Source organism: Mastigoproctus giganteus, chromosome 7 (genome assembly GCF_048544385.1).
Source record: "Mastigoproctus giganteus isolate SK-2022 chromosome 7, ASM4854438v1, whole genome shotgun sequence".
In the NCBI taxonomy this organism is placed as follows: domain Eukaryota; kingdom Metazoa; phylum Arthropoda; class Arachnida; order Uropygi; family Thelyphonidae; genus Mastigoproctus; species Mastigoproctus giganteus.
The window spans coordinates 93,935,630-93,960,503 of record NC_143581.1 but is presented as its reverse complement, the minus strand read 5'-3'; the positions used below and the strand labels follow the sequence as shown (position 1 = coordinate 93,960,503).

Here is a 24,874-nt window from a genome sequence, read left to right as displayed (position 1 = left end):
TGTCAGCCATCAACAATATCTCAATGGAAGCTTGGTAAGTGTGACAATGCTTTTGAATGTTTTTTTTTTGAGTACAGTTTGACATCACAAGAGTCAGCCAGGAGCCCATTAATGATGCAGTTAGGCACATTACCAAAGTTATTGTTCAGCAGCAGTTGAGCTCTGAAAACATCTGTGCACTTTCCATAATTTCCCAAACCTTGGTGAAAATCAAAATGCACAGTAGCAAGAAATGTTGAAAACAAGGCATGTAGGGTATTCTCTTTTTGATATTTCTTTAGTGGGCTATTCTTGATAGCTCACTAAAGAAAATTTAATATTCCTTATAAACATGCACTTACCAAAGCATGTGATATTCAACATCAACCTTGGATCAGTTTTATTTCATTCATAACCCAGTCTACTAGCCCAAAAGTAGTCTGAGATAAGTTTCAGAAAATGATGGGAAAATATCCACCATGCTGTCCAGAGACATAGTGGATGTGCAATCGAAGATCCAACTGCAGAAATACTCTGGAAGAAATATTTGCAAAAATCTCTGCAATAACATCATTCTACCCAGAGTTCCTGGCCCTAAAAGCAGAAATTGCATTAAACTTCTCAAAGGGACTTGAACCATAAAACAAATCCTTTACACAGGTAGAGGCGCCTCCGTAGCCAGGTGGGAAGGAGCAGCAGTGCATAGCACATGCTTCTTGATTAGACCGGGGTTCAAGCCCGTCACCACCAAATACGGAGGATGCGGAAAGGTCAGGGAATGACCACGGCATATCCCGGAGCAATATGGCCTTAGTTGCTAATGCTCCTAAAAACCAAATAACAAACAAACAACACAGGGAATTAAGTGCAGCACTCTCTTACATTAACAAGTGGCTTTCAGGTCAGATGACATCCGCCACAAAATAATAAAACAAAACAATCTCCCAGCTCAATCTAAGTGGTGCACTATGGCCATAGTTGCCGATGTGCCTAATAAATCCCCAAACAAATACAGTCTAAGGATCATCTTTTAATTTTGTTTAATAGAATATTTCTTGAAAAGTAAATTTTAGATTTCTGGTGAAAGGCAGTTGTCAATTAGGTTGTTATTTAGATTCCTTTCACTTCCCAAAGTCGTGAAAAGAATCTAAATAACTGTTGTCCAATCACTCTGACAAGCAGTTTGTGCAAGATTCTGGAAAGGATGATCAGTGCCTGCCTTGTATGGTATTTAAAAGCAAAAAGCTGCACTGTATCCTTTCCAGGATACAGTGTGGCTTTCAAAGAAACAGGTCTGCTTCGGATCATTCATGAACCCTGAAACATATTCATGATGCTTTTATAAAATTCGAGCATCTTGTGTTGTCAGTTTTTTTTGATATCAAAAAAGCATATCACAAGACCTCTATAAATAACTTTGGTTTTAGAGGTAACCTTCCTGTTTTTATAAAACACTTCCTTTCATCAATTATTTTAAATTTGTGTAGGATCCACACCAGTTAGTCTCACCAGTTAACTTTTTGATCTCAGGACCCTTTTACACTCTTAAAAATTATTGAGGACCCCAAAGAGTTTTTGTTTATGTGGGTTATATCTATTAATATTTATTGCATTAGAAATTAAAAAATGAGAAGTTTTTAAAATATTTATTTTATTAATTCATTTAAAAATAACAATAATAAACCCATTACATTTTAATATAAATAACATTTTTTTTATGAAAAATAACTATTTTTCAAAAAAAAAAAAAAATAGTGAGAAGAGTGGCATTCTTTTACATTTTTGCAAATCTCTTTACTGTTTGGCTTAATAGAAGACAGCTGGATTCTTATATCTGCTTCTGCATTCAATCTGTTGGAATGTGTTGTTTTGGTTGAAGTATATGAAGAAAATCCGGCCTCACACAAATGTAGTTGTTAAAGGGAGGAGTATTTTAATAGCATTTTCAGATAATTGTGGATGTTCTTCTTTGATATTACAGCAGGACTCGACAAGTGGTAGTTTCTTAAAGGTTAGTTGCAATATGGAATCTGAAACCATATCAATGAACTTTTCTTACATTAAAATCCATTGGTTTATCTTGCACTTTGAATCCATCTTTTACCCACGTACGATTTTGGAACATTGTTCATTGGTTATTTGGAAAATATTGGTTCATTGAGTTATGCAGATCTTCCGAATGTTGAGACATTTCATTATGCAATATCAAATATCATATACGTTAATATCACTACTGAACCCATCATAAAAGACTTTTTTAAGTATTGGGAAGTTGTCGAGTTCACGGTGGCAGATACAAGTTTTCCAAAATTCTAATTTTCTCTTGAAAGCTTGAATTTTATCATTGGCAACAAATAATGTCAATTGTTTTCCTTGAAGTGACAAGTTCACTTCATTCATTTTTGAGAAAATGGCTGAATAACCATAGTTTATCTGCCATTCTTTCAAGTAAAAATGGTGTTCCATGAAAAAAAGCAGCTAAATCAGCTTGCAACTCAAATAATCGCACAAGTGCTTTTCCTCAAGGCAACCATCGTACTTCAGTATACTTCCCATTTTGTTCCACAGAATATTAAAGACTTGAACTCAAGGATCGAGTTTTAATAAAATTAATAATTTTTGCTGCTTCATCAAGGATATTCTTAAGTGAAAATGGCATTTTTTATTTATTTTTTTTTTTTTACTGTGTGTGTGTGGCAGTTAATACAATGACCACTAGTACAGTTTGGTATCAGTGCAAATGTCAGCACAGTTGTTCCAGGATAAACCATGAGATTCAAAAAAGTAATTCAGCATTTCAGCACCGCTTATGCAGAAATGGTGCTTAATGTTTCAGCACCACTTGTGTTTTTTGCCAAGCATTCACATAAAAAAAGATCTTCAATGATTAGTTGGTGCTGATACTAGACAAATACAAGCAAAACAGCAAGTCTAGCCCTGTATGTAGATTTGTCCCTTTATGAGACAAAAGTACAATTCTGCAGATGAGATATTAACTGTCTTCATGTTTGCAGCTAAATCTTAAATTCAACGAGTTACTGTATCATTGAAAGTGGCACTGCTGCGATTTCTTTTACTGACTTTTCATCCAGCAGGCATTCAGCATTGTCAACTGTACAAGGCTTAATTAGTTTCTCAGCTGTTGTGTGCACTTCTCCAGCCAATGCAATACAATAACTTACCCTGTAAGATGCGCAAGTGGTTTTTTTATTTCTAGTTTGAAAAGCTGTAAGAAACAGTTTTTGGCTTTTAAAGTTATTGTTTGTTATTTGGTTTTTTTTTTTTAGGAGCATTAGCAACTAAGGCCATATTGCTCTGAGAATATGCGGTGGTCATTCCATGACCTTTCCACATCCTCCGTATTTGGTGGTGATGGGCTCAAACTCCGGTCTAATCAAGAAGCGTGTGTTACACACTGCTGCTCCTTCCCACTTGGCTACGGAGGTGCCTGGCTTTTAAAGTGTTCTTCGTGTCTACATTTAAAATATTTAATTCCTTTTTCTTTATATTCTTAATGATTGGTCTCAAAATGATGCCGCAGCTTAACAGGCACCATAATGCTATTCGAAAATGTTCTGTTGCATGAGACACAATAAGGTTAATTTTTAACTATAAAGCCGAGGGAAAAATAGCTTTTGTCATATTTTCATTTCTTATTTACAGTTTCACCCACTCTGATATGTCAGTTTCATCTTTTTCAGCATCTTTAGATGTATATGTAGTAGTAGTAGTAGTGGCATGTGATTCAAGAAAGCATGTGTATGAGCTTATGCAGCATCAGCCAAAAAAAAAAAAAAAAATCACACCATTCCCTGCAAATGCCTGTCCAGTTCCTCCTTAAATTTATTCAACCTATCAACTTCCACAACGACAGATGGAAGTTTGTTCCAGCAATTAACCACCCGCTGGCTAAAGGCAAATTAGCCCACATCTATTCTGCATCAGTCCTTCCCCAATTTCAGTAGCCGACCGGGCTAGCCGAGTGGGTAAAGCACCTACCCGGCAACCCAAAGGTCGTGGGTTTGATTCCCGCCTCGGGCTTGGATCAAAGTACTGCAAAAAAAAAAAACCTTGGGAGGTGCAATATGGCCACAGAAGCCGATGCGCCAACAACTACCAAATCAAAAAAAAAAAAAAAAAAAACCAATTTCAATTTATGCCCCTTTAGATTCGTAATCTGAAGAAGTTAAAGAATCCCATCAGAATTCAGCGTGCACAACCCATTCAAAGCCTTATACACCTCAATCAGATCACCTTGCAGGTGCCTAGTCTCCAGCTGCTGCAATTTGCAGAACTTAAGACTCTCCTGGTAAGAGGATCCCTTCATTCCCCTCACCAATCTTGTTGCCCTTCTCTGTACACGCTCAAGTAAATCTACATCCTTCCTAAAATGAGGCCTGATGACCTGCACGCAGTACTCAAGGCATGGCCTGACCATTACCTTATACAGAGGGATAATCACCTCCTTTTTCCTGCTAGCAAAATTCCTATTTATTATTGAAAAACCCCATGACCTGCCCTGGCAGCCTGTGTGCATTGCTCAGAAAACTTCATATATGCCTGCACAATTACTCCCAGGTCTTTTTCATTTTCTACCACCTTAAGTGTAGTACCATACAGTTGGTACATTTCTCTGGGGTTACTTCTACCCATATGCAGTACTTTTCATTTGTCAAGGTTAAACTTGAGTTGCCACTTCTTAGCCCATCTGCCCAAATTATCTAGATGCTGTTGCAGTAGCACACTGCCATTACTGTCATTAACAATCCTGCCAACCTTTGTGTCATCTGCAAACTTCGACATTAAGCCTGATATATCTTCATCAATATCATTGATAAATAAACAAAGCAACAGTGGACCCAACACCAAACCCTGTGGGACTCCACTAATAACATTAGTCCTCGAAGAGCAGCACCCATTGGTTACCTCCCTCTGTCTTCTCCCACTTAACCATCCTTTTATCCGTTGTAGCAACTTACCCTTAATACCATTCTGCTCCAATTTGTACAATAGTCTTCCATGCGCAATAGTGTCAAAAGCTTTCCTGAAATCCAAATATATGATATCAAAATTATTTTTTGCATCCAGTTCCTTTGTAACCACATCATAATAGCCTATCAAATTTGTCAGACAAGACTTTCCCTTAACGAACCCATGCTGTGTCTGAATTATTGCTGCAGTCTTGTCTAGATGATCCTGCAATGCATCTTTAACCAGTGACTCCATTATTTTACCCGGAACAGAAGTTAAACTAACTGGTCTGTAATTACTCGTGTCACCCTTCGATCACCCTTTGTGAATTGGGGATACATTTGCACATCTCCAGTCCATGGGAGCCTCCCCTGAGTCCAAGGATGCTCTCATAATTATGGCTAAGGGTTTGCTTAGTTGCTTTCCCACCTCTTTTAATATAACTGGATAGATCCCATCCACCCCAGGTGCTTTTCTTATGTTTAACTTCAACAATTTCTCCTCCACTTTGCTCTCAGTTATTACAAAATCATTAAGTATCCTGCTACAATTTGATAACCTTCTGCGATTTTCAAACCTTAATAATTCCTTATGTGTGAATGTAGATGCAAAATACTCATTCAGTTTGTTTGCTATCTGGGCAGGATCATCAACAGTCGAACCATCGATGTCAAGTGGACCGATCAGATTCATCCCCTTCCTTTTAGAGTTTATGTAAGAAAAGAAATCCTTGCTGTTTTTCTTAGCATCTTTTGCCAAGTATTTTTCGTAATCTGCCTTCGCCTGCCTAACCACCTTTGTGACCTGATTACAGACTAGCTTCTATCTGCCATAGTCTTCTGAGTCACTTGATAATTTAAATGCATCCCATGCATTTTTCTTCTCTGTTACGAGTCTCATTAGTTCATTTGATAACCCTTTAGGCCTAAACCTTGAACAATATTTCTTAATAGGTATGAAACTTTTAGTAGCATCCACGATTAATTCCTTGAATGCTTCCCACTTAGAATTTACTGTTGGTAACATTGTCAGTTTATTCCACTGTACAGAATTTAAAAACTTTCTGAGACCAGTGTACTCACCTTTACCCCTGATGGTAATTATATGGTACAACTGTTGGTTGTCTAGTCTTCTAATCTCCCTTTTTTAAGCCAACGATCCATCCTTAAATATAAGAAAAATATATTATAAATAAATTTTATTTTAGAATAAAATATTCATCATCATCAGCTATTTTCAATCCACTGCAGGATGAAGGCCTCTCCAGCAACTTTCCAGTTCCTTCTGTTTTGAGCACTGGCCATCCATTTACTACCCAAAAACTCATGAATTTCATCTATTCCATCTCCGCCTTTGTCTTCCAGGTTTTCTTCTAGCTCCTCTTGGGTACCATTCTGTTATTTTCTTAGTCCATCTGTCATCATGTCTTCGATCTGTGTCCTGTCCAAGGCCATTTTAGTTTTGATAAGAATATCCTTTACTTGAGTTTGCATCCTAATCCATGTGTTTCTCTTATCTAACAGTCTGATTCCCATTATCATTCGTTCCATTCTTCTCTGTGTAGTTCTTAGCTTCTCTTCCATTCTTTTGGTGAGTGCCCAAGTTTCACTTCCATAAGTCATGGAGTGTCTCCGTAGCCAGGTGGGCAGGAGCAGCAGTGCGTAGCACACGCTTCTTGATTAGACCAGGGTTCGAACCCGTGACCACCAAATACGGAGGATGCAGAAAGATCAGGGAATGTCCACCGCATATCCTCGGAGCAATATGGCCTTAGTTGCTAATGCTCCTAAAAACCAAATAACAACAACAATTCGAAAATTGTAGATCTCTTAAAGTACCATTTATAACTGACACAATATAATAGCGTAGCTTAATTTAATTTATTATGATGCTCACCTTTTTATAATCTGCATTGATGTTGGAATAAATTGGATGATAATTTTAAATTTAAGTTAGCATGAATAAGTTAGGATTTAAAAACAGAATTAAAATGTGTGCAAGGGAGTAGAAGTGCACGTCTTCGTCCTTGGTTGTCAGTGTTGGGGGGGGGCTTGGTTTTCCAAGTACCATGCAGCTAACAGGCCAGATGAACATAACATACACAGGACTACCTGCTCAAACCCTACACATACACAATCTGCCCTTACTGTGAATTATATGCATCACAGAGATATTATGTGGATTTGAGGGAGATTTGAGTATTAGAAAAAGGGTGGGAGCAAATACACGGCCTTTATCGTAATACTAACAGACAAGATAGTCCCTACGCAGTGTAAAAATTAAGTTAATAATGTAATTTTTAAATTTAATACAAATTTGCAAAAGTGTAATGTGAAATATAATACAAATGTTTGTACTGTGCAGAAGGGGTAAAAAGTAATTAAATACATGGTTAAAAATGTAAAAATTCAAATATACAGTAGAGAAATTTGATCAAAAAGTATGGACAAGCAAATGGTATAGGGAATGGTAAAATTCTTGGGGTGGGGAAGTGGTAAAAAAGCTGGTCCAAAGAAGGCGAAAATAGCGATAAGATGCTGGATAGTCGGAGCGTTTATATCACTCTCATATTACACTAATAGTTTTATGAACAGGAAAAAAAATAGAGAAAGACAGTATATAGGTAAAAATTGTAGAAAAGTTCATTAAAAATACTGAACTTACTGGGTGTGTAAGGCCCAGCCTTAAAGAAAGGGTTTTAAGCAAGCGTTAGTAAAAATAGGTGTCAATACCATAGGCTTGTAGAGAAGGGAAACTAAAAATGAGTGTTACCTGCAATCATTAAGTCAAACAGAGGAGAGACATACACAGCCAAGATGCAAAAGGGGAAACAATGACAAGTCACTTAGTTATATTGATTTAGAGATACAGGTAGTGATGACCTCTATCGTCGAGAAAAAAAAAAAAAAAAGTGGGGAAGATGGCCTAAAAACATGAAAAGCCAGAAATAAGGCTGCAGGAATACAAATATGTAAAGGAACATGTGAAACAGAAAGTAAAACAAGAATAATAGCAGTCTACAGGAGATGAAATTCTGATGAAATTTTAGATGATCATATAACAAGGTCTATAGATCACGGCTCCAAACTTCCAAGTCAACGAGCTGCTGCTGTAGAAAGAGAAATGCACTGTTTGGCTACATCTGAGGTTGACTGAAAGTTGAGCGAATCCATTGAAGAGCATGACAAAAAATCCAGTAGGCAAAAAACTTTGGCAACAGAACGGCAAAATTGAAAACCATGAAGAAGAAGCATTTTCGTATCCATTGATAAAATATATTCACCAAATAAAAGGCCTGGTTAAATGATGCAAGTTTCATAAAGAAAAACACAACCATTCGCAACACATGGCTACCAAATACAGTTTAAATGATGCAGATTTCGTAAAGAAAAACAAAACCACTCTCAACACATGGCTACCAGATAGACAGTAGATCTGAGACGGTGTCAGAGAAGCAAAGTGCCAAACCTAGTAGTTATTATCAGGGAAGATGCTTAACTTAAGTCCAGGAATAAAAAGTCAAATGTACAGGATTCCAAATGGCAGAAAGGAAGAATTCAGACTAAACGTGTGAAAAACTTAGAGAATAAAGCAACAGGGGTCTCATTCCGAAAAAGATCTTTAAACGGAAGTCATGAACAAAGATTACTAAGTAGTTATTTTTTGTTATTTAGTTTTTAGGAGCATTAGCAACTAAGGCCATATTGCTTGGGGGGATATGCGGTGGTCATTCCCTGACCTTTCCGCATCCTCCATATTTGGTGGCTCACGGGCTCAAACCCCAGTCTAATCAAGAAGCATGTGCTATGCACTGCTGCTCCAGCCCATCTGGCTACGGAGATGCCGTACTAAGTAGTGAAAATCCCACCAAATAATATACAATGTACAATACCTTTAACATGGACAAGTGCCAAGTAAATTGAATTTATTTTTAATTGTAGAAGAAACTATATTGAAACAGTATTTGATGAAAAAGGGAGCTTGTTATGAAAAACTTGTGTTGCCTTCCGAAAAGAATATAGTTGCTGCATATGTTGGCTAATCTGATGAAATTCCTGGCTATGTATCATCTTTTCATGTACTGTATTCAGATTTTGCATATTTGCCATCCCATATCTGAATATGGTGTTATTTATTTATTTATTCGTATAAAATTATTTTTGTATATTGTTTGCTTCCTCAGTCCCAGTTCATTTTTGTACTAGGTTTTTCAAATTCTTTCAATTTTTCATCACTACTTCACTTGCAATTTCTGCTATCCCTTAAACTTCTCTTAGTTCAGGTAGGTACTTTGTGTATTTTTCATTTCCATTTTCACAGACACTTTATTTACGTTACAAACCACACATTATTTATATCCTTTTGCTTCCTTTACTGCTGTGCGGCACATTTTGGAGCATTAGACATATGATAACTTTTGTTATTTTCCATTTTCTGCTTATTAACAGTTTAATATTTCTACTATTTATTTAAGTTTTAGCCTTCTGCTGTTTTGCACAATGCTACTCTTAAACGATGTCTCCTCAATAGCTTTTCTGCTAGATGGTTCTGACATTTACACATCTTGCCTTATTTGCATTATGAGTACAACAGATATGAATATGGTGAGTCAACACTGTGTCACCTCTAATTTCATTAGAAAACGTGTTGTGTTCTGTCCTGCTCCTGAGGATGGTGTGTCATATTTCTCACAGAAGAATCATACTTTTGGCACTGACTCGTTCAATTCCATCTTTCTTAAAAACAAAAGTAATATTCATATACTAAATCACATTCCTTCTTTCTCTAAGTGCAAGGATAAACGTTGTCTTACCTGTCCTGCCATGGACAACCATGAAACCTCCCATTGCCTTAACTCCACCCCTTTTTGTAAAACAAAAAAACCTTGTCTATCTCCTAACATGTAAAATTTGCAACATCAAATATGTAGGACAAACATCTAATTCTTTAAACATCAGAATAAATGGACACAAATCAAAAAGTAAAAATCTTTCTTTAGGCAATAACAATGATACAGACTTTGAACTGCTCCACTTCCATCACCATAATTTCAGTAATGCTATGATTAAAATCTTAGCTATCATAGAAGATAACCACAAACGGGAATACTACAAAAGCATCTTTATGTGTATTCACAAATCACAAATCACTGTACCCACATGGTTTAAACAATAGATCCTTGAACACCAAGCACTATATCTACAAATTAATTAGCCTCAGTCATATTTTAAAAAACAAAATTCACATACATGCTCGTGGTAGCAAAAAACAGAAACTATATACAAATATCAAATTCAACTTCTCTAATATCCTAAGTTCATAGGACCATACTACACTTGATTTGCATAATATTTACCCAATTCCTTTTTAGCATTTAAAAGTCTGTTCTTAAAGCACTTGTCTCATCCAGCCATAAATTCATTCACCAATATACAGCTTAAACACATAATAAAAGACATCAGTCTCTTCAGAAATGGAACTATTACTGCTCACTGCATTGACTATTGTAATAATTATATTTCCCCATAAATGGTTTGACTATATACCTTGGTCCTCTATTCTAAACAAACACAATAACCTACTGTCTTTCAACAACCATTGTAAATTTGATACAAATCACTGTTTCAATTATGACCCCCTCCATTAGGTTTAAAAATCTGCAACTACAAACAATTTGCCACTTCTTTATCTTTGGCTTCTTCCCACATTTATATGGGGTCGGCAACTTGCCACTAATTTAGGTAATATTTTGCTTAATGATCTCTCATGCCATTGCAATAATCCAGTTTATGCTGCTTTTGTGGATCGATATCATGGACATATCATAACTGGAAATCTAAACATCATAAATGACAATAATCTGAAAACAGCTATGAGTAAATTCAAATTCAGACCCATTAACCAAGTTAATCTTAATAACATCAATAAAATACTATATCTAAACTTTACTCATTCTGCCAACAAGCTTGCTTATAAATATACCATTCCACATGAAGCTTTTCAAAACTGGATAACTATTATCTATCAAGACATCAAAAAAGCTATTGCCAAGTCCTACAAACTTTACAATAACCACTACACTCCATTCTGCAATCTTAAAAAAAGAAAGAAAAGGAAAAAAACATTTTATAATTACCGGACAATTTTATTATCACCCCAGTTGACAAAGCATTCAACAACTTTGCTATCTTTTGCAAACAATTCTACTTCGACCAACTAAAAACTGAAATAGAGAATAGTGCCAAATATACACCATGCAGTCTCAATCCTGCTTCTACAATAAAAAAGCCTTATAGCTTTACATAATAAACTGCACACCAAAATACAAAACTCTACCCTTCCCTTCCTTTATATGATTGCCAAATTCCACAAACAACCGGTAGGTTTTAGATTCATAACCAGTTCCAAATATAATGGCTGCTAACTACCCTGCAATCAATTCTTCAGACAACTCAAAACCATCTTCAGCAATCTTACTACTACCTGGATTATTAATAATAACCAAGCTGTTTTAAACATTTTTAGATCCAATCTCTCTACAATAGTATTGAAACTTTGATTTCACCAACCTGTTCACTTCCATCCCACTTAACCTACTGGTGTTTGTGCTAAAACAACTGTTTAACAAATACCGTGAGAAACTTAATATTCACAAGAGTACTTTGATAACCTCGTTAATCTTTGCATACTCAATAACTTCATTTTCGATGGCAAGCTTGCATACAAACAAATAATTGGGAGTTCCTATGTCTTCACAAATTTCCATTTTTGTTTCTAACCTGTTTTTACACCATGAGGAATTATTTTTTACTTGCAATCCCAATCATAAACTTTTAGCTTTCTGATATGTGGATGACATCTTAGTTTTAAATTCAGAATTTGAACGCTTAGCTGCCCTCTGAACTTAAACTCAATAAAGAAAATGTTGATAATCAGCCAACTTCCTGGATCTGAAAATTACACTCTGCAATGATGCAGCTCCTCATCTTATTAACATATATATGACAAAAGAAACTATTTTAACTTTGATTTAATTTACCTCACAAATTGGCAATCTAATATTTCCAATAAAATTCACAAAAATACTATATGTATTCAAGCTATCAGATTAGCCAACATATGCAGCAACCATATCCTTTTCAGCAAAGCAATAAAAGTTTTTTATAACAAGCTTTTAAATAATAATATACCTCCCTTTTTCATCAAATACTGTTTCAGTATAGTTTCATCTACAATTAAAAATAAATTCAATTTTGATTTACTTGGCACTTGTCCGTTCAAGGTTCTTTTTCAGAATGTGACTCCTGTTGCTTTACTCCAAGTTTTTCACACGTTTAGTCTGAATTCTTCCTTTCTGCCATTTGAAATCCTGTACATTTGGCTTTTTATTCCTGGACTTGTTAAGTTAAGCATCTTCACTGATAATAACCACTAGGTTTGGCACTTTGCTTCTCTGACACCAGTCTCAGATCTCTCTATTTGAAAGCCATGTGTTGTGAATGGTTGTGTTTTTTTTTTCGAAACCTGCATCATTTAACCAGGCCTTTTATTTGGTGAAAAAATTTTATCAATGGATACGAAAGTGCTTCTTCATGGTTTTCAATTTTGCCGTTCTGTTGCCATCAAAGTTTTTTGCCTGCTGGATTTTTGTCATGCTCTTCAATGGATTCGTTAAACTTTCAATCAACTTCAGATGTAACCAAACAGTGCATTTCTCTGTCTACAGCAGCTTGTTAACTTGGAAGTTTGGAGTTGTGATCTATAGACCCTGTTCTCGTCGTCATCATCATCAGCTATTTTCAATCCACCGCACGTTGTGAAGGCCTCTCCAGCAACTTTCCAGTTCCTTCTGTTTTGTGCAATGGCCTTCCATTTACTACCCACAAACTCGTAAATTTCATCTGTTCATCTCCACTGTTGTCTTCCAGGTTTTCTTCTAACTCCTCTTGGGTACCATTCTGTTATTTTCTTAATCCATCTGTCATCATGTCTTCGATCTGTGTCCTGTCCGAGGCCATTTTAGTTCTTTAGTTTTGATAAGAATATCCTTTACTTGAGTTTGCTGCCTAATCCATGTGTTTCTCTTATCTAACAGTCTGATTTCCATTATAATTCGTTCCATTCTTCTCTGTAGTTCTCAGCTTCTCTTCCATTCTTTTGGTGAGTGCCCGAGTTTCACTTCCATAAGTCATGGGGTCTCCGTAGCCAGGTGGGCAGGAGCAGCAGTGCGTAGCACACACTTCTTGATTAGACCAGGGTTCGAGCCCGTGACCACCGCATATCCCCGGAGCAATATGGCATTAGTTGCTAATGCTCCTAAAAACTAAATAACAACAACAATTTGAAAATTGTAGGTCCCTTAAAGTACCATTTATAACTGACACAATATAATAGCGTAGCTTAATTTAATTTATTATGATACTCACCTTTTTTATAATCTGCATTGATGCTGGAATAAATTGGATGATAATTTTAAATTTAAGTTAGCATGAATAAGTTAGGATTTAAAAACAGAATTAAAATGTGCGCAAGGAAGTAGAAGTGCACGTCTTCGTCAATGTTGAAATTTGAAATGATTTTAGTTATACAGTTGGAAACAGAAGGCCAATAGCCATAACAAGTGGCTTTCGTTTTACACGTCTTCAGTTGGCAATGGTAGAATGAGAGTAAACGCATGTATTTAAGAAGACCAGGTTCCCGTGATGCTTCTGGATACACGTGGGAATCTCAGGTGCATGAGATTCCAGACCAGTGCTATGTTATAGGGTAGTTTGGAATTTAATACTTGAAGAGTGGAATGGTGGCGAAACCATTCTATAACTAGGGCTTCATATTGGAAAATTTTAAAACTAGATTTTAATTTGATAATTGGAATGGCTGAGGGATTGAACATGTGTTGCTAATTCAGTATTGGATTGTCCCGTCCTAAAGCTATTGTAGTGGTAGTAAGAACAATGTTCTACCAAAACATCAAACGATGTTTGATGTTTTGGTAGAACCGTATTTTGTGGTGGTGCTACCAATGTAGCAAGCATTACAGTTATCTTGACATTTTATTAAGTAGATGATATTATTCATGTCACTAATGTGGTAATTTTGTTTATCTTTATATGGGTTGAATAATGAACCTAGTTTATTGTGAGATGAGAATGTAAGGGTGATATCAGCACTTTTGAATAAACGGCAGAATTGGTTGGCAAAATTACTGGTCTTTATTAAGCATTCATTTTAAGGTCATTATTATGACCTTAATAATGAACTACAATATCTTACAAGTAAATTCATATCTAGGAAATATCCTATTCAATTAATCAAACAAACTATTATCACAGTCCAAAATAATATCAACAACCCACCCAAATGCATGTCCAATAATAATCCACATATTATCCTCCCTTACCATAGTAATTTTGCCAACCAATTCCGCCGTTTATTCAAAAGTACTGATATCACCCTTACATTCTCATCTTACAATAAACTAGGTTCATTATTCAACTCATATAAAGATACACAAAATTACCACTTTAGTGACATGAATAATATCATCTACTTAATAAAATGTCAAGATAACTGTAACGCTTGCTACATTGGTAGCACAACCACAAAATACGGTTCTACCAAAACATCAAACACACATTCTTACTACCACTACAATAGCTTTAGGATGGGACAATCCAATACTGAATTAGCAACACATGTTCAATCCCTCAGCCATTCCAATTATCAAATTAAAATCCAGTTTTAAAATTTTCCAATATGAAGCCCTAGTTATAGAATGGTTTCGCCGCCATTCCACTCTTCAAGTATTAAATTCCAAACTACCCTATAACATAGCACCGGTCTGGAATCTCATGCACCTGAGATTCCCACGTGTATCCAGGAGCATCACGGGAACCTGGTCTTCTTAAATACACGCATTTACTCTCATTCTACCATTGCCAACTGAAGACGTGTAAAACAAAAGCCACTTGTTATGGCTATTGGCCTTCTGTTTCCAACCGTATAACTAAAATCATTTCAAATTTCAACATTGACGAAGACGTGCACTTCTACTTCCTTGCGCACATTTTAATTCTGTTTTTAAATCCTAACTTATTCATGCTAACTTAAATTTAAAATTATCATCCAATTTATTCCAACATCAATGCAGATTATAAAAAGGTGAGTATCATAATAAATTAAATTAAGCTATGCTTTATATTGCAACAACAACTAAGTCATGGTGGGGAGTATACATTGGTTCATTATTTTATTTTTCAGATAAAATATTGCTGGGATATTGCTCCTCAGTATGTGACTGTATTTCCTGAATGCTATCCATCCCAAATTTATTCTTCTCTTGACCTCCAGCCATTTATTATTATTATAGCTAATGACTTGTCCCAGATAAGTATATGACTCCACCTTTTTAATTACTGCTCCTTCAATCATTATTTCCCTTTCTGTGAAATACTTGTTCATCATTACTTTTGTTTTAGCCATATTCATCTTTAGTCCAAAATCCTTATTAACTCTACATAACTGACTAAGATTTTCCTCTAATTCTTTGGGATCATGGCTTATGACCACAATGTCATCTGCAAATCTTAAATGGTTTAGGTACTCAACGTTCACATTGACTCCTTTCTGTGACCAGTCTAATCTTCTGAAAGCTTCCTCAAGGGCAGCAGAGATAATCTGTTAGATAATCTTCAGAGATAATCTGTTAGTAATGACCCTTGTGTACAACTTGTAGATGTGGGATAACAAGCTAATTGGGCTATAATTTCCAATTTCTGATTTATCTCCTTTCTTGTGCAGCAAAACAGTGATTGCATTATTTCACTCCTTAGGCATAACATCTTTTCTTATGCATTTTGTGAAGAGTCTTGCCAGTTTTTGTGTCATGTCTCTTCCTCCCAATTTTAACATCTGTACAGTAACTTCATCTTCCCCTGGGGGCTTTTTGATTCTTCATTTTCTTCAATGCATGTTCTATCTCATCAGGAAGGATATCAGGTATGTTGTATGTGTTACTAATTTGCGATGCATCTTCCCCACTGCTGGCATCATTCCCTCACTCATTGTCTAACTCTTTATAGTAGTCTTCTGCTATTTGAATTATGCCTTCTCTGCTGTTTATAAGTGCACCATTGCTATTCTTCAGTTTCAATATCATTTGTCTTTCTGTATTACTGCTCATGGCTGCTGATTTAAATCCTTTGTTTTCCCTTAATGCTTGTTCTACTTTTCTTGTGTTAAATTTTCTTATGTCCTCTCTGAGTCTCTTTCTAATGGCTTTGCATAACTCAGTATACTCAATTTTCTCCTTGTCAGTGTTTTTCTTGCTCTTCATTCATTGTCTTCAGTTCATCATGACAACTGTTTCTTGGCTAATTTTTTTTCTTTGGATTTCTTTTTACCTATAGGTTTCTTGGACTTTTATTACTTTCAGAAAGTTGTGATATTCCTCGTCGATATCTCGCTCCTGAGCAGTCTGCAGAAGCTCAAACTTGTTCTTAAGTTCCAGTACATAGTGCCTTTTCTCCTCTTCTGTTATCTCAAAGACCTTTGTATTATTTACTCGAGTCAGTTTTTTCCCTTCTTTTCCTACATGTATATCAAGTAAGAATCTTACCATTCTGTGATTACTTCCAGCATTTACCTTATTCAGGACGGTAACATCATTCATGATATATCTTCTGTTAGTGAGGATGAAGTCTATTTCATTAGTTAATCCATTTGGGCTCTTCCGTGTTCACCCTTTTCTTGAAAAAGTGTTCATTACTCACATTCCTCGAGATTCTGCAAATAGACCCTGTTCTTTGATCATCTAAAATTTCACCAGTATTTCATCTCCTGTATATTATTATTCTTATTTTACTTTCTGTTTCACATGTTCCTTTACATATTTGTATTCCTGTAGCCTTATTTCTGGCGTTTCATGTTTTTAGACCATCTTCCCCACTTTTTTTTATTATTTTTTTCCCTCTCTCTCAACGATAGAGGTCATCACTACCTTTATCTCTAAATCAGTATAACTAAGTGACTTGTCATTGTTTCCCCTTTTGCATCTTGGCTGTGTACGTCTCTCCTCCCCTTGACTTAATGACTCCAGATAACACCCATTTTTAGTTTTGGTTTTGATTTCCATTCTGGCATTTCTACAGTAGGTGTCTCTACAACCTATGGTATTAACACTCATTTTTACTAACTCTTGCTTATACCAGAATCCTTTTAAGATTGGGCCTTACACACAACCAGTAAGTAAACCTAATTTTTACACTACGTAAGGACTACCTTGTCTGTTAGTATTACAATAAAGACTGCATATTTGCTCCCACCCTTTTTCTAATACTATAAAACGCAGTGCCTGATACATGGTCAGGAGTAGTCGCCTGATGAAATTCCAGGCTATGTATAATCTTTTCATTTACTGTATATTGATTTTTTGCATATTTGCCATCCCTTGATTCGACCTCTTGCTAAAATTGCCCTCCCATAACTGAATACGGTGTTATTTATTTATTTGTTTATTATTTTTTATTTATTTGTATAAAATTATTTTTGTGTATTGTTTGCTTCCTCGGTCCCAGTTCATTTTTGTACTAAGTTTCTCAAATTCTTTTACTTTTTCACTACTACTTTACTTCCAATTTCTACTATCCCTTAAACTTCTCTTAGTTCAGGCACTGTTTATGTATTTTTCATTTCCATTTTCACAAACACTTTATTTAGGTTACAAACCACGCATTATTTATAATATCCTTTTGCTTCCTTTACTGCTGCGCATCACGTTTTGGAGCATTAGACATATTATAACTTTTGTTATTTTCCTTTTTTGCTTCTTAACAGTTTATATTTCTACTATATATATATATATATATATATATTTTTTTTTTTTTTTTTAATGTAAAATTTTTAATAGGTACTAGGTCATGAGGTTTGCTGTATTTTAAATTACTCATCCATGTTGTTTTATTAATTATTGTTTTCATTATTGTCTTTAACAACAGTCACAGCAAGAAACCCAATGCTTACTCTTGTTCACGTTCTGGAAACATGGAACTTAATACACTCTCTTGGCCTGCAGATCAGGCTATTCCACCAGGAAATACTGTTCATAATTGCTCTCATCCTTCTGGTCATCCTTGTGCTCATGTGCCTTGTGGGATTTATCCATCTCAACCAGTTGCACAGGATTCATCTATGCCTATTTTGCCTCCTCCTGATACTGCTACTCAGTTAATTGAAGCACGACGGCGTCTCATGGAAGAAGGGAAACAGGCAAAACTAAAGTAAGTTATGTCAGTGTCTGTTGCACTTAGTTTTTATGGCCCCAGCCAACATAAAGAGCTTACGATTTCTCCCATTTTCATAGGGATGGGCATAATCAAATGGTTAGTAATTAAGAGATTTCAATAATCAAAATATATCTATTCATCAAAAATGAAGTTAATTTGAAAGATAGAAAAACTTTGGGTTTTATAACAAAAAATGTCTTTAACAGAGATTAGTTAAGTCCTAAGCAAATATTGATGATGAAACAAATAGTTTATCAGCTTGTAATGGGACTACTGGGTAATGCATGTTGGGTACTAAATATTTAAAGCTGAAATGAATTGATGAATTGCCTGTAAAATATGAGATCATGTTGAAAAGGTGTCATGGGAAGGATGAAATGTTCTTGCATCTGCAATTCTGCTTAGCATGAAATGGGGTGTAATTTGTGATAAAAGGTTTGAGGATTCTTCAAGGCTTTTACGAGAGGAAATTTTTCTCAGCATGGCCAGCTGTTTGTAGACAGAATTAATTTTATAAAGATGGTATTCATTTAAACAGAGAAGATGTAAAAGTTTATGCTAATGCCATTGTGTACATACTAAGTATACTGGTTGTGCCAGCACAAGGCTGACAAAGCTCAATGGTTTGGGAGAGAATCACATTTGTATCTTTTCTGAGAGCACTTTATATCAGTGGTCAAATTCTGTAATCATAAGATGCTAAAATGGATGACAGTTGCTGTAAAGATTTTGATTAAGCAAAAGAAACAAGCATGAGTCAGTTGTAGACAGTCACATGATTCCAATCTGTATGAGCATTATAAGAGAATGTAACAAAGCAACTGATGGGGTAAGATGGACAAAAACTGATTAATATATAAATATGTGAAAGAAGAGTAAATCTGATAGATTCCTTAGTTGGTTGTTGTACTGGAGAGTCCATAGAAAGCCCAGTAGAAATGGCAGATGAGTTTCACAGATACTTCTCATTGATATTTACATCGATGAGAAGTACTGTCAAAAGCAAGCTTATAACTCTAGGGCAGCGTTTCCCAAACTGAGTTCTGCAGAACTAGTGCTCTGTGAGATGTGAAGTGTTCTGTGAAAAATCATAATTAATAATTGAAAAAATAATTTTGCATATTTGTAGTGTACACCACTTTTGTGTCATTATAATTTTTAACATAAATAGTCAGTCTTCAGGGTGAACCAGTGTGAGAAGTACGGTTCCTCAGGGATAATCATTGGGTTCCTTCGTATTTCTAATTTTCAGAAGTAATATTGATTGATGAGTCTATCCAAGGTAGGCTGTCAAAGTTTTCTGAAGATTTAAAGGCGGGAAGGGGTTAAAACTCTAACTCCCTCCCAGGGGTTATTGGATCTAGGCCATATTGCTTTAAATGGGCCAGTTGTATTATGAGCCCAACAAATAAACAGCCAGAACAACAATACCACACCACACCGACACAAACCACACTCTCAGCATTACTTATGAAAATAGGTAATGAGAAGCATTAACCAACAGAAATTTCTTGATAACATCAATGAACAAAGTTTACGTTGTCACTCTTGAGACATTGAAACAGACTCCATCCTACAACAGTGCAAAATATTAGTTTTGAGGGAAACTTGGGTAGATAATGACGATTGTATACTGTTATTGTCATTTCATTGTGTGACTCAATATAAAAGACCTGACATTCTGCTGGTGTAGCTATATACCAACATGAAGATTCTGACTATTATCAACACATCGCATATCTTTGCACATGTGACAGATAAAATTGCCGACATTTATGGATCGTTGTATAATTTCAATAACAACCCATCTTTGTGATTTAAATCTACATTACTCCTAGATAGTGTTATCTGACATCTGTAAATTCATGTGTAAAAATTTAATGTCTTATTCAAGAAAAGGAACAAAATTAATTGAAGAACCATTGAATCATTTACCTATTATACTTGCTGGTAAATTTTGTAATTTTATGAAAAAATTATCAATTTGCATTTATTGTCAGATAGGTGAATAAATGGAACTACATGCAATTGAATCACTATTGATGGTGTATTCATTTGTGAACTCAAATCTATCGAATCAAAAAATTGTGTATTTTATTTTAGTTATCATAGCCCAATAATTTCTGTAAAAAATAACTTTATTTATAACAACAGTTATGGTGCCATGAACTAAAGACTTTTTCGACAACTGTCAGATTATGTACTGGTACATAATTTTATTTTTATTTACTTTATCTTCAGCAATTTCTTTTCCACTCGACTTTTGGTTATACCCAAATCATTTACTCCCTATTAGAATTTGATTCACTTTTGGCATCCCCATAACTAAAATTCATTTATCAGCAACCTAAGAAGGTTCATCAACAGTTATACCATTCATATAGAGCAGAACAATGTCATTGTTCCTTCTAGTGTTTACATAAAGAAGTTTTTGCTGCTTATCTTTGCCAGAGAATTCTAGTAATTTGCCTTAGATTGCCTAACTTCCTCTGTGAATTGATTGTAGACTAGTTTATGTTTACTATAAGCTTATTTATCATCTGTTAATTTCTATTAACCCTACACATTTTTCTCCTCTATGATGAGTCTCATTGGTTCATCTTGACATCCATTTAGGTCTTATCCTGGAGCAGTATCTCTTATTTGGTACAAAATGCCTAGTAACTTCTACAATTACTTCCATGAATGCTTTCCATTTAGATTTTGTTCTTGGTAACTTCATTATTAAATTTTAAATTCTATGTAGTCCCACTACATAGAATTTAAAATTGACTGAGACCACTGTAGTCACCTTTGTGAAAGCAAATGCCAATTTCCTTATATTTGATGGGATTTGCATCCTTAAGTAAATCACATATCAGTGCACTGTGATCACTACCATAAGTTGGTCTTTAATCTGCAACTTTTTATTGCTTGAAGTGTTAGTGTTGATAATCAGATCAAGAGTACTGCTTTCTCCTGTTGCCTCTCTATCATGTTGGAGTAGAAAACAGTCATCCACTAAATCCACTTTTGCTACTCTGTGATTGGTCAACCCACAAGCAGCATCTGTACAGATGTTGTTCCCCCATTATTAAGACATTCTGATTTACTGACCCACTCGGCGCCTCTGTAGCCAGGTGGGCAGGAGCGGCAGTGCATAGCACACGCTTCTTGATTAGACCGGGGTTCAAGCCCACGATCACCAAATACGGAAGATGCGGAAAGGTCAGGGAATGACCACCGCATATCCCCGGAGCAATATGGCCTTAGTTGCTAATGCTCCTAAAAACCAAAAACAACAACAACAACTGACCCACTCTATATGTCTGTACTGTTATTCATTATTAAGCCTAAAAAATACTGTGATGTGTAATCACAGTATTTATTTAGACTTATGATGCACTCATAATCTTATATTTGTTTTCCTGTCGCTTATGTTACACAAAACTGTCTGAGCATTGCATTGGCTGTGTCAATTCGGTGCACTGTATTAGATTTACCTTACATTACGTTGTCTTGATCCGACTCAGAATCTTCGCTTACAGGCAGTTTTGACATTAAAAATGTTTTTATCGGCGTTATTTGGAAAAAGGTGTTATGTTACCTAGAAATTGACACGAAACCCGAAGTGCATGCGTTGTACTTGTTTCTGCAGTGACGCAACAAGTACAATGCATACACCCAAGAAAATTCAGTTGTACGCAACAAGTTGCCTTGACAGATAAGAGCAATTGAACAGTGATGTGCTACGTTATACCATTATATCAGCATAATGATTAATACGAAATTGACTGTGCCAAAATCTACAGCCCAGCATTCGAAGGAATATCGTGAAAGAGAAAGGGAAGTTGGAGAGAAATGTGAATCCAGATGAAATTCAACAAAAGTGTTTCATTATGCCTGGGAGTTCTCAAACTGCCTCAAGAAAAACTTGAGCTGAAATAATGAAGGAATATCATGAATATCATGTACATTACCAAGGATATCAAGACTAAACTCAAGATTTCTAAGAGGTACAAGCTAAAGGTTATAATGATTTGTGGCGCCTCCGTAGCCAGGTGGGAAGGAGCAGCAGTGCGTAGCACACGCTTCTTGATTAGATCGGGGTTCGAGCCCGTCACCACCAAATATGGAGGATGCGGAAAGGTCAGGGAATAACCACCACATATCCCGGAGCAATATGGCCTTAGTTGCTAATGCTCCTAAAAAAAACCAAATAAATAAATAATAATGATTTATGCATCAACGTCGAGCCATGATGATGATGAAGAGGTTGAAGAAATGCACACCGAAATTGAGTCTTCTAGATGAGCAGAAAACCCACTACACTATTATTATGGGGGACTTCGATGCTAAGGTTGGAAAAAGACAAAACAGTGCAGAAAGGGGAACTGTAGGAAATTTTGGAATTGGTGAAAGAAATGAAAGAGGCGAAAGACTTGTGGAAATTGTAAAATCTCAAGGACTGTCAGTAATGAACACTTTTTTCAAGAAAAGGGTGAACAGAAAGTGGACATGGATTAACAACTAATGAAATCAACTTCATCCTCACTAACAGAAGATATATTGTGAATGATGTTACCGTCCTGAATAAGGTAAATGTTGGAAGTGATCACAGAATGGTAAGATGTGCACTTGATATAGATGTAGGAAAGAAAAGGAAAAAACTGACTCGAGTAAATAATACAAAGGTCTTTGAGATAACAGAAGAGGAGAAAAGGCAGTATGTACTGGAACTTAAGAACAAGTTTGAGCTTCTGCAGACTGCTCAGGACCAAGATATCAATGAGGAATATTACAACTTTCTGAAAGGGATAAAGCCCAAGAAACCTATAGGGAAAAAGAAATCCAAAGAAGAAAAAATTAGGCAAGAAACACTTGTTATGATGAACCGAAGGCGAAAAATGAAGAACAAGATAAACACTGACAAGGAGAAAATTGAGTATACTGAGTTATGCAAAGCCATTAGAAAGAGACTCAGAGAGGACATAAGAAAATTTAGCACAAGAAAAGTAGAACAAGCATTAAGGGAAAACAGAGGATTTAAATCAGCAGGCATGAGCAGTAATACAGAAAGACAAATGATACTGAAACTGAAGAATAGCAGTGGTGTACTTATAAACAGCAGAGAAGGCATAATTCAAATAGCAGAAGACTACTATAGAGAATTATACAAGGAGCGAGGGAATGATGCCAGCAGTGGGGAAGATGGATTGCAAATTAGCAACACATACGACATACCTTGAGGTTAGGTCACAGACCTTACAGGAGTTAAAGGATCTGCTGGTTACATGTTGGTACATAGAAACCTTGTTGTGTCCTTTCCTTGCCAGGTATGAGCTGTTTTGGCTGCATATGAAGGACCAACATTATATTAGGTAGGTTTTGGTGTGTGTGTGTGTGTGTGTGTGTGTGTGTGTGTGTGTGTGTGTGTGTGTGTGTGTGTGTGTGTGTGTGTGTGTGTGTGTGTGTGTGTGTGAATATAAATCTTGAGAATGTATATATAATTGAATGAATGAATGAAATGACTTGGCCTGCTTTATAGTTAAAGGTGGTTTTTTTTTTTTTTTTCCTGGTCTGTTTTGCACCTCTTGCAATTTCCCTTTTGTTTAAGTGTTTATGGATAGTTAAAAGTCAAGAACCCCCTCTCAGAGATTGTGAAAGGGTGTAATTTTGTGCCATGCTACTGATCCGGATCTGTAAAAATTTAGTCTCCGTTGAACAGATTAAAATTATGCCACAGTGACTCTTTAAAAGGAAAACTCCTTAATACAGATAATTTCTTGAGTTTTTTGTAAGTATTAAAAATAGTTGCTTTGGTTGTTTCTTGAACAATTTATTTTTTTCTGTATGTGTTACTCTCTTTTTTGTTTCTAATGTTTCACCATATGCACAAAATAAATATAATTGTTTGCTTGTTTCATTAGAGCCATGCACTCAGGTAGGGAGATGAGAACAAGATCATCAGGAAAGACTTTGGAAAATTATGATGATCTATTGCCACATAGGTATAGTATAGAATTTTTTTTTTTTCTTTTTTTTTTTTTTTTACTTTTTCTGTGTTTAACTGCAGTTTTATTTTCATATGTATGGTGTGGGTGTCAGTTAAAAAGGGGTGGATAGCATATAGCTCAGTATGAGAACTGTTGAATAGTAAATCTAATGAATATAGTTAGCTCAACATATGTAGAAGCATAGTAAAACTTCCATTAATGTATGCGTGTCTAAAAGGGACACTTTGTTATGTACACTCAAGGTTGAGTTCTGACAAGTAGTAGTAGAAATATCATGTTAAATGACTTCTCCAAAATGGACACTTTCAAGGGTAATACTTAACAGTCTGTACTTTAGACTGTCTGATGCAGTTCCACAAGCAAATGTTATTTAACAAGATGGTAAATTTTCAAAAATGAGTGATGCTGTTGCCAGAATTAAAAAGAGAGGGGTGGCACACATTTTGATTTTCCCTTAGCAAAACCATTAACTTTCAGAGTGCCATTTCTATCTGAATATCCCTGGATTGTGTTCTTAATCATTCCCTATTCAATTTATCAGCAAGTAACATCAGCCACACCATTACAAAAGGTGTGGCCATTACTGATTTGCTTTCTTTTTCATTGTATTCACGTACATAAAAAAACTGTCCCCCCCCCCCATTC

The 24,874-nt window shown here is 35.6% G+C and overlaps 1 protein-coding gene across 1 annotated transcript in view; it reads left to right on the top strand.

Annotated features, from left to right (window-relative positions):
• The window catches only part of Axn (protein axin), a 228,954-nt gene that overhangs the window by 182,544 nt on the left and 21,536 nt on the right, over positions 1–24,874 (top strand). Inside the window, exons 9-10 of the mRNA XM_090377779.1 lie at positions 17,946–18,227; positions 24,143–24,223. Coding sequence (XP_090233905.1) covers positions 17,946–18,227; positions 24,143–24,223 — 363 coding nt within the window. The remainder of the gene's footprint in view (positions 1–17,945; positions 18,228–24,142; positions 24,224–24,874) is intronic.